Raw genomic sequence first — 10,575 nt, 5'->3', positions numbered from 1 at the left:
TGGGGCTGGCCGCTTGGGGGCGGGGAGAGGGCACCCGAGCCGGCTGGGGGCTGGGGGCCGGGCCGGGCCGCCGGGTCGCAGAGTTGGCCGGCCTGTTGTGTAAGCCTTAGTCCTTGTTTTCCCGGCCTGGCTTGTTGTGAAGCCGGACACATCCACCCCTGGATTCGATTCAGGAGGCTGCCGCTTTTCTCCTTGCCCCTCTTGGATTTTCTGGATTTTTAAAAACCCAGTGGTCCAGGAAGAGGAGGAGGAAGGAGGAAGGAGATCTGCAGAGGAATGTGAGAGCCTCCCGAGGCCCAGGCTGGAGGAGCCAGAAGGAGCTGGGAGCCAGAGCTGCCGGAGTTTCTGGGACGGTGGTTTCCGAGTGATTCTCTTCTATTTTAGAACATTGTTCCAGCGGAGAGTGTCGAATTCTTGCCTGCTCAGGGCTGGTTTTCTCCGAGTCATTTGACTTTTCTTCTAGGAGTGGGAGGAGAGACTCTCCCCTGCAGGGGCTGCGGAAGGAAGGGAGGAAGACCAGGGACATGAGCCGGCCCGGCTCACAGGCGAGTGCGGGCAGACCTGGTAGGGCCGATTCTGGGCCGTGGACATTGCTTTGAAGAGAGGGAGGCTGGATACCTTCTGTGGGTGCTCAGACCCCACAGTAAGGGCTGGGAGACTGAGGGCTGTGGCCAGCCTTGAGTTGCTCGTGCATCCTTGGACACCCTAACAAGTGTCCTCAGTTCTGGGTGGGACTCTCCTCATCGTCTCTACCACTGGCCCAGACATGGCACTCAAAGGGCGAGCCCTTTATGACTTCCGCAGCGAGAACAAGGAGGAGATCAGCATCTGGCAGGACGAGGACCTGGTCATCTTCAGTGAGACCTCGCTGGATGGCTGGCTGCAGGGCCAGAACAGCCGTGGGGAGACTGGGCTCTTCCCTGCCTCTTACGTGGAGATCCTCCGTTCTGACACCGGCTCCAACCATGCCAACTACTCCAGCAGCCCCGCAGGCTCTCTGGGCACCCAGGTGAGCTTATATGACAGCTCCAACACTTCCAGGAGTGGCGGCGGCAGTAGCTTTCTGTCAAACCAGGGTAGTTTCGAGGAGGACGATGACGATGACTGGGATGACTGGGATGACGGATGCACGGTGGTGGAGGAGCCACGGGCCGGTGGGCTGGGCACCAATGGGCACCCTCCACTCAACCTCTCCTACCCTGGTGCCTACCCCAGCCAACACATGGCCTTCCGGCCCAAGCCACCCCTGGAGCGGCAGGACAGCCTGGCATCTGCCAAGAGAGGCAGCGTGGTGGGGCGCAACCTCAACCGCTTCTCGTGCTTCGTGCGCTCTGGCGTGGAGGCCTTCATCCTGGGTGACGTGCCCATGATGGCCAAGATCGCTGAGACATACTCCATTGAAATGGGCCCTCACGGCCCCCAGTGGAAGGCCAACCCCCATCCGTTTTCGTGCTCCGTGGAGGACCCAACCAAACAGACCAAATTCAAGGGCATCAAAAGCTACATCTCCTACAAGCTCACACCCACCCACGCCAGCTCACCTGTCTACCGGCGCTACAAACACTTCGACTGGCTCTACAACCGCCTGCTGCACAAATTCACTGTCATTTCGGTGCCCCACCTCCCAGAGAAGCAGGCCACAGGTCGCTTTGAGGAGGACTTTATTGAGAAGCGGAAGCGGCGGCTCATCCTCTGGATGGACCACATGACCAGCCACCCTGTGCTGTCCCAGTATGAGGGTTTCCAGCATTTCCTCAGCTGCCTGGATGACAAGCAGTGGAAGATGGGCAAACGCCGGGCTGAGAAGGATGAGATGGTGGGCGCCAGCTTCCTGCTCACCTTCCAGATCCCCACAGAGCACCAGGACCTGCAGGACGTGGAGGACCGAGTGGACACCTTCAAAGCCTTCAGCAAGAAGATGGACGACAGCGTCCTGCAGCTCAGCACGGTGGCCTCAGAGCTGGTGCGCAAGCATGTGGGGGGCTTCCGCAAGGAATTCCAGAAGCTGGGCAATGCCTTCCAGGCCATCAGCCATGCCTTCCAGATGGACCCCCCCTTCAGCTCCGAGGCCCTCAACAGCGCCATCTCTCACACGGGCCGAACCTATGAAATGGTTGGTGAAATGTTCGCTGAGCAGCCCAAGAATGACCTCTTCCGGATGCTCGACACACTGTCTCTCTACCAGGGACTGCTCTCCAACTTCCCCGACATCATTCACCTGCAGAAAGGTAAGAGCCAGTGTGGGCTGGAGACTCTGACAGCGTCTGCGCTCTGCAGGGCACAGGGGCTATGAGGATGGCCTAGATGGAGCAGAGCGGCTCAGCTAGTCTTTCGGTCTCTGTCTCATCCGTTCATTCAGCAAGGGTGTTGAGCACCTAGCAGATGACAGGTGCTATTCTAGGTACAGGGATATTTATGGGCAGGGCTGGTCCCTGTCCTCATGGAGTTCACTGTTTACCTTCTTGTCTGTTCATTCATTCACTCACTCACTCATTCATTCATTCATTCATTTTCTCTGTTTCTGTCTCATTTACTCATTTACCCATTATACATCGAGTCCTCCAAGTTATTAGGCTGGGTTCTGGGAACACAGAGCTGACCAGGGCCCAGGCCTTGCCCTTGAGGAGCCCACAGGCTTGTGGGGGACATGGACACAGACCCAGATAACGAGAGCACAGAGCGTACCTATCAGAGCATAACGCTTGTCAGCAGCTCACCTCCCTGCCTTTGCAACTTCAGAGACTGTTCTCATGGCTACACATCCTATCTGTGAGCTTCCTCCCTATCTGTGTTCAGGAGGGTTGGCTCTCCCCATTTTGCAGATGAACAAGCTGTGTCCACACAAGGGTGGCTGCACAAGGAGTCCATGGCCTAGCTGGGACTGTCCCTTCCTTTTGCACCTCCCCAAGGACACATGCATTTTGGCCACCTCCCAAGCTCAGCTGTTTGTTCAGTTCTCACTGTCTCCTCCCTAGGGGAGGGACAGGATGGGTCCCTGTTACTGTGGGGCTATCAAGGAACTGCCAGGGAAGTGACTCATAGCCGGGTCACCGAGGGGCACCCAGACTGGGCTGAAGGAGAAACCGGGGGTCCAGGGCACTGCCCACATGGTCCATCCGATTCCCCCTTCCTGAGCCTGGCTTCTCTTCTTGCCTGAGCACTGAGTCAGGAGCTGACCGGCAGGTGGCTGAGTCTTGTGGACTACAGGCAGGGCAGGAGGGAGGTGTGGTCCTCCCCAGGGCTGCTTGGTAACTCAGGAAGAACGTCTGCAGGGCGTGGGGCTGGCTCCCAGGCCCCTGAGCCCTGAGGTCAGGCCTGGCTTGGTGGAGAGTTTTCCTCTGGGCGGGGCCAGGAAGCCGGCTCTGCACTGAGCCTGGGGGACGGCAAACATCACCGCCCTACCCTGGTCACTGGTCGTAAACCAGCCTTGTTTTCCTTTTGTTGTTGTTGTTCAGTCACTATCAGACTATTCAGTCTGATTCTTTGCAACCCCATGGACTACAGCACGCCGGGCTTGCCTGTCCTGCTCTATCTACCGGAATTTGCTCAGACTCATGTCCATTGAGTCAGTGATGCCATCCAACCATCTTTAGGAAGTTAACTTCTAGAACTTCTCCAGCTTCCAGACTCTTTTCTCCCCTTACTGTCTCTTCTTCCTCCTTCTCCTCTCTGTTCTTTTTTTCCTTCTCCACATTCCTCTCTTCCTCCTTCCCTTCTTTCAGCTTCAGGAGACATGACCTGAGTTCTGGTCCTGGCTCTGCCCCCAATTTGCTGTGTGTCCCTGGGCAGTGCCTTCCTCTCTCTGGGCATTAGTTCCTCAGTCTGTAACACAGAGTGGACACTGTGAGCTCTCAGGCCTTCAGGGGGGTGGGGTGGGGAAGAGAGTCCTGGGGAGGGTCTGGTCGAGGACAGAACGATGCCTTAGTTTCGGCTCTGAGTTCTGGGCAGGGACAGGGCAGGGGTGGTGGCTGGGGCCGGCTGGCCCACTGGGGCAAGTGTCGCCTTAAGTAGAGCCACGCTCTGCTGCTCTAGGGCCTGGGAAAGCTGGTTCAACCAGCTCCTCGGATGGCGTGTTCCTGTGTGGGCAGCAGGAGAAAGGTGAGCAGGGGCAGTGATGAAATAGCTGCCACATGTGTGGCTGGGGACCCTCCATCTAGGACAGAGCTAGGGGCAGGAAGGCAACCCTGGACTCAGGGCTCCCAGGCTCCCATTAGAGCAGGAGGGATAAAGGCAGTCTGGCCTTTCTGGCCCTGGATCAGGGGCACAGAGCTGAGAGGGCCACTTCTGAGTTTCCACTGGAGGCTAAGATGAGGGGTCAGTGGTCCTCTGGGGGTGATGTATTCAACTTCAGACAGATCCCACATCCACCTTCCCTTACCCAGAGGACCCCTCCCCATTTGGCCAAGGGCTTTGGGGCTTACTATTCCACTTTCTAGGCTCTGTACCACCACTCCCAGCCCTGTATGGGGCAGGTACTACAGTGGTTAGGGAGCGGGGCTGGACTCTGGCTGAGACAGAGTTGGGCAGGCTTTGGGGAGCCACAGCCTGCTATGGGGAGAAGAAGTCCCATGGTGGCCCTGTGGATAGAGACCTTTCACAGAGGGAGGAGCAGGAAAGTTGGGCCCTGGGTGCCCAGGATGCTGTCAGCCTGTTCATACACTTTCTAAAGCATGGCGTGCATGTGGGAGAGGCTTTGGAAGGAAGGAGACAGGAGGCCTGGTAGGGTTTAGGAGACCAGAATTTGGACAAATGTTGTCTTTGAGGTGACCCTGATTGAATTTCCTCCCCTGAGAAAGCTTAGGAAAATGGGCCATGGAACCCATTTGGTGCAGAGGTGAAGCCTACCAGCCTTGTCTGCCCACCAGCCCAGTCCCTGGAGCTCAGTCCAGGGGTTTCTCCTAAAGGGAGAAGGGTAACCATGTGATTAATCATTCAAACCAAGGCAGTCTTTTGGGGGGAAAAGAGAGCCTTGATAATAGTTAATCTGGGACAGCAAGGGGAAACAGTGGCTGTCCAGGGCCCCTGCCTGAGAGCCAGCCAGGGCAGGACTCTGTCCTAAGACTCGTCACAAACCACGGAGGTCAGTGTGGGTCCCCTCATTCTCCGATGAGGGGCAGTGAGGTGGGCTGATCATCAGAGCAGGATTGGAGCCCCAGTGTCTCTAACTCCACAGCCAGGTTGTAGCCACTGTGCCAGACAGATGGGAGAGGGGGCTCCCTAAGGGGTGGATGCCTGGGGTAGACGAGCCAGAGGGGAAGGACCAGGGAGGGAGTTGGTGCTCTCGCACCAACTCAGCTGGCATCCTCTGTGGAGGATGGACGGAGGCCCTCCAGAAGGCAGGCCCTGGACCACACAGCATGCATGGAGGGGTCACAGTGCTCACAGGTTGGCCAAGGCAAAGTGGCCCTTGCAGGACCAAGTTCTACCCTGGGGGAATAGGTGGGTCTAGCCTCTGTGCTCTGGGCCATCACAAGCTCTCCTTCTGCCTCCCCTCCTAGGCTCCCATGAACAGAGAATCATATGGCCCTGAGCCACTACCAGCTGGGTCTTGGCTGTGACTGAAAAGCAGTTTGCACCTAGCTGCACATAGCTTCTGGAGCTCTTATCCTGGAGCTCCTGGAGCTCCATCCCAAGTACTTTAAACATATTAGTTCAATTAAACCTCTGCTCTAATTAGAGGGCGAGGACCATCATGATCCCATTTTACTGATGTGGAAACTCTAAAGTGCTATACTGCCCTGAGCAGCTGTCAGCAGCATCGTACGTAGTCCAGCCTGTCCTGTTTACAGTGGGGAGACCTGCAGTCCTTGTTGGAGGTGACACAGTGGACTAGGACCCAGACCTCCTGCCCTCAACCTAGGGTAGGGACAAGGTGGATTCAGGGGGAGTTTAGGGAATATGCCTGAGACCCTGGGGATCTGAAACTCCAACCTTCCTGTCCCTGTTTCTGGGATCCGGTCTATAGGACAACTGCCATGGCAGGAGGTGCCCGGGGTCCTCAGCTCTCATGGTGAGTCCTAGGTGGAATGTGGTGGGGTGAGGGGGGACTGGCCCAAGCCCTGACTCCCGGTTTGTCTCTGGGGTGCGTTAGTGTTAGCTGGTATCAGTCCCACATCTGAGTCACAGGGTGGAGGGTGACAGAGAGCAGGGTGGGGCCTCCTCTGGCCCCCAGAGCCTTCGCCCCCCATCCCTGGCTCCCTGCCTGTCTGTGGATACCTAGCAATTGCAATAGATTCATTCCTATATCTGGGCCTTGATTTCCTTCCTCTAAGGCCATGGACTTGTGCTTACTCGCTCAGTCAGGTCTGACACTTTGTGACCCCATGGACTTTGTAACCCACCAGACTCCTCTGTCCATGGGATTCTCCAGGCAAGAATACTGGAGTGGGTAACCATTCCCTTCTCCAGGGGATCTTCCTAACCCAGGGATCGAACCTAGGTCTCCTGCATTGCAGGTGGATTCTTTACCATTTGAGCCACCAGGGAAGCCCAAGGCCATGGGCTATTTAAGGCCTTAAATAGCTTCTTAAATGCAGGTCCATCCCCACTGCACCCAGACTTTCTCAGGAAGGTGGAATCCAGGCTGATATGTTTCCTTTGCTGAAGCCTAACTCTAGTTTCTTTGTCCAGCTATTTTCTACCTTTCTTCTTCTGGTTCTTTCTACCTCTTGGGACCTTCTCAAATTCCTGAGTCCATTGTCTGGACGCCTCACGTATGTGCCTGGAGGACTTGGCCTGGGCCCCCTGCAGTAGAAGTGGTGTCCACTCCCCGCTCTGCAGGGCTCCCTCAGGGCCAGATATCCCACACTTTGTGGGCAGGAAGGAGGCTGGGAGCCCCTGGACAAGTCCTTTCCCACCAGGGCCTGAGTTTCCTCTGAAGAGTACTGGTGTGGTGGTGGAGGTGAAGGTGGCCCTGGGGGTAGGGGCTGGACAGCTGTCCTCTAAGGCTGCTCTAGTTCTGAAGCCTCTCAGGGGGGTTTCGTCTTGGTCCCATGGTCAGTCCCTCTCCTTCTGCCCAGGTCTGGGCGATCAACCTAGGGAAGGGACACAATTTGGAAGAATCTGAATGAATCAATAAGGATGGAACAAGAGGCAAGAAGAGGTGGTTCAAGGAAGGTGCTGAAAGGGCTGAGCGGGCTGGGAGCTGGGCACTGCAGAGTTCTTTTGGGTGCTGTGTTGGCAGTCCTGGAAGTGTTGCAAATGTGAGTTGGCTTGCCCGAAATGCCACTATTTGCCGATTAGCACACACTTGCCGTCTTCCGTGGGTACTGCTCCTTCTAAAGGCAGGGTTATTTCCAGCACATAGTAAATGTTCAGTAAATGCGTCCTGAATGTATCCAACAACTTGAGAGTAAACAGATTACGTTTCAAAGGTCCCTGAGAGGCTCCCCCTTAAGGAAGAGGTGAGAAGCATTAAAAACAAGCCTGTTACTCATGTGCGGTGGGTGCTTTTGAAGCGCTCCGGGAGCATGCTGTCCTCTGTACCAAGCCTGCCCACCTCCACACTCTTCTTCACACTGTGGATTCCCTACAGCCCTGCGAGGAGTGCCTGCCAGGCACAGGCAGACTGCCTCCCCGGCTCAGCAACTGCCCACTGGCTTCAGCGCAGAATCAGTCAAGTGCCCGTTAATTCAGAACTGAAATCCTTTCACCAATTGCTTGTTGATTCACTCAGGTTCTTCCAAATTGGGTCCCTTCTGCAGGTTCATCCCCTGGTTCCCCGTCTGTCACCTGGTTATGACAATGGCCTGCTCTAGTCGCCTGGGGACTGGGGTGAGGAGGGAGCAGAGCCTATATGAGAGACGCACACAAAGGAAAACTCCAGGTGGTCTCTGTTTTAGAATCAGCAGTGTGATGGTGGCAGGGAGAAGGATGCTCCCTGTGGGAGTGGCACCTGATCAGAGCCTTGAATTATGCATAAGGATCTGGGAGGCAGAGAGAGAAAGGGTGCGTTTGATGAATATGGGGGTCAATGCAGAACAGGTGCAGGGGTCAACTCCCAGAGGGCCTCCCAGGCCAGGAGAACAGGGGACCTTGCTCTGCAGGCCAGAAGGAAGCCAGGGGAGACCTGGAGCTATGGGTGCCAGCTTGGCTGCTCTTCAGGTGCTATGGAGAACCTCTCAGAGGTTGGGACTGAAGTGGGGAGACCCGTGGGGGGCCTGTTGCAGCAGTCCAGTGAGATTGAACCTGTTTAGCAGACACATGTCAGAATCTGCGTGGGCTAGGCTTTGTTCTAGGTGCTAGAGACATTGAGCTCATACCTGGAGGGATGCAGTCAGAAAAACCACAGAGAGGTAAGAGCTGTGGTAGAGGGAAGCCCAGGACACCTGGGAGCAGGCGAGGCACCTGATGCAGTGGGACTGCCCAGAAGGCTTCCTGGAGAAGGTGATATCTGAGCTGAATGGGGAACCAGCATGAGGGCTGATGAGGCCTGTGGTGGATGGGGACAGCCTGGTCGTAGAAGTCAGTACAGCTAACAGGGCTGTGACCAGTCAGGTGTACGCTGCTGGCAGTGCCTCATGTTTGGAGGGAAGATGGTACATCTGGCTTAGGACATGCTGAAGGTGAGGGTTCGGGGAACATCCCTGTGGAGACATCAAGTGGCTGGACCGTGGGTCTGGAGTCCAAGAGGGAGGACTGAGTTGAGCCGATGACGGTACTGTCTGCCCTCGAAGGGTCTCAGGGCGGGGTTAGGGAGCGAATGGGAGAGACCGGAGCCCTAACCGCCCTTGACCTCCGCTCTGCCTGTGCCAGGCGCCTTCGCCAAGGTGAAGGAGAGCCAGCGCATGAGTGACGAGGGCCGCATGGCGCAGGAGGAGGCTGATGGCATTCGCCGGCGCTGCCGCGTGGTGGGCTTTGCCCTGCAGGCCGAGATGAACCACTTCCACCAGCGCCGCGAGCTCGACTTCAAGCACATGATGCAGAACTACCTGCGCCAGCAGATCCTGTTCTACCAGCGGGTCGGCCAGCAGCTGGAGAAGACGCTGCGCATGTATGACAGCCTCTGACCGCTGGCCCAGGCCCTCGCCCCGCCCCCAGGGCCTTCCCACACAAGCAGTGCCTGGAGGGCGGGGAGTTGGGGGTAGCCTTTGGAGGAGTCATGAATATCCCTGGGAAAGTCCCCCACCCCTTAGAGCTGGGGGCACAGCAGGGATGGGAACGGGGCCAGGAGCCCTCCAGGCCCAGGCCTGGGCTGCTGGTCAGTCACTTGAGGCCAGGCCAGGGTCTTAGCTTCCCCGGAGCCTATAGCACATGCCCACCTGGCCACTTCCCCCTCATTCATTCAGTAGACACGCGGGCCTGCTGCAGTCAGACACTGGGCATCCAGGGCTGTGACACGCCTGCTCTTGTACCCAGTTGAGGTGGGGGTCAGACGCAGAAACAGGCGGGGGCAATACAGAATGATCGATGGTAAGGAATGGGCTTCTGGAAGCTCGCGGAAGGGACCACTCGTTCTGCCGGTCAGGGATAACTCCATGGAGCAGGTGACATGTGAGCAGTGTGTCTTGAAAGATGACAAGGAACTGCCAGACAGTAAGTGGGGACAGTGAAGGGGGAAGGCATTCAGAGAAAGAAACACCTCTTCTCCTCTCCTTTGTCTTTCCCCAGCAAGTTTGGTGCCCCCTTGGTGTGTCCCCTTGTGTAACAGAGGGTGGGGATCTGCCTGGCTCCCATGGCCCTGGCCCTGCCCCGCTCCCCCCGACCCCACAGGAGGGGCTGCAGGCCAACTCCCTCCCGACTCCCCCTTCACCAGCTGAGCCCCCTTACCCCCTGGCTAGGGGACCATGCAGCATCTTTGCCCTGGGCTCAAGGTGCTGAGACAAGCCACAGACCCCAGGATTTTGGTGGTACCTGCCTGGAGGGGACACCCGCAGGTTACTGGGTATTTGAGTTCACCAGCCATCGCTCTCACATTCCTGGCAGGCTTGGACCTCCGGCTCCCAGGGGCTAGCTTACCCGTCGCCCCAGGGATCCCGGACCCACCTGCCCATCACCAGGCTCACTGTGATGCCATCCAGGTCCTGGTGGGATTGTGCTGTCTCCCACTAATGTTTACATCCTCAAGGGGGCTCTTCCCACACCCTCAGGTCGGGGTATGGTCAGAAACTGACAGATGCCACTGCTGGCCTTCCCAGGAGGTCATGGCTATTTCTGGCTGCTGCTGCTTCAATCTTTATTCTTTCTTGTTTTCTTGATAAACCTTTTCCAATTAAGATAACAAAAGTATGACTCCTTATTTGGATCCCGGGGCAGGGGATGAGGGTGGAGGGAAGGGTGGAGCCCTAGTTGTCCCTGGGAGCAGCTGGACCAGATTCTGAGGTCGTGATGGGCACAGCATTCACTCCAGAACCTCAAAAGTTGGTGGGGGGAGGGCAGTGCTGGTGGTCGGGGCTAGCTGGGGGCCTCTGGGTGGCCATGGACCCCAGCTCAATGCACACCCTTTCGAGACCTCACTCTCCTCTTTTCTCAAACGGGTGGAGTCCTGCCAGGGCTTTGGCCCTGCTGCTCTGTGATCCAGGACTGAGGGTCACATGAGGAAGGGACAGTCTAGACAGGGAGTTCATCTCCAGGAGG

The 10,575-nt window shown here is 57.0% G+C and overlaps 1 protein-coding gene across 1 annotated transcript; it reads left to right on the top strand.

Annotated features, from left to right (window-relative positions):
• Positions 1–6: 6 nt before the first annotated feature.
• SNX33 (sorting nexin 33) lies at positions 7–10,216 on the top strand. The gene is made up of 2 exons (XM_010843315.1): positions 7–2,228; positions 8,755–10,216. Exons 1-2 carry the CDS (start codon positions 767–769, stop codon positions 9,006–9,008), a joined length of 1,716 nt encoding a protein of 571 aa, XP_010841617.1. The 5' UTR covers positions 7–766; the 3' UTR covers positions 9,009–10,216.
• The last annotated feature ends 359 nt before the right edge of the window (positions 10,217–10,575 follow it).

Source organism: Bison bison, unplaced genomic scaffold, assembly GCF_000754665.1.
Source record: "Bison bison bison isolate TAMUID 2011002044 unplaced genomic scaffold, Bison_UMD1.0 scf7180017864181, whole genome shotgun sequence".
In the NCBI taxonomy this organism is placed as follows: Eukaryota; Metazoa; Chordata; class Mammalia; order Artiodactyla; family Bovidae; genus Bison; species Bison bison.
This window is presented reverse-complemented; position numbering and strand designations above follow the sequence as displayed.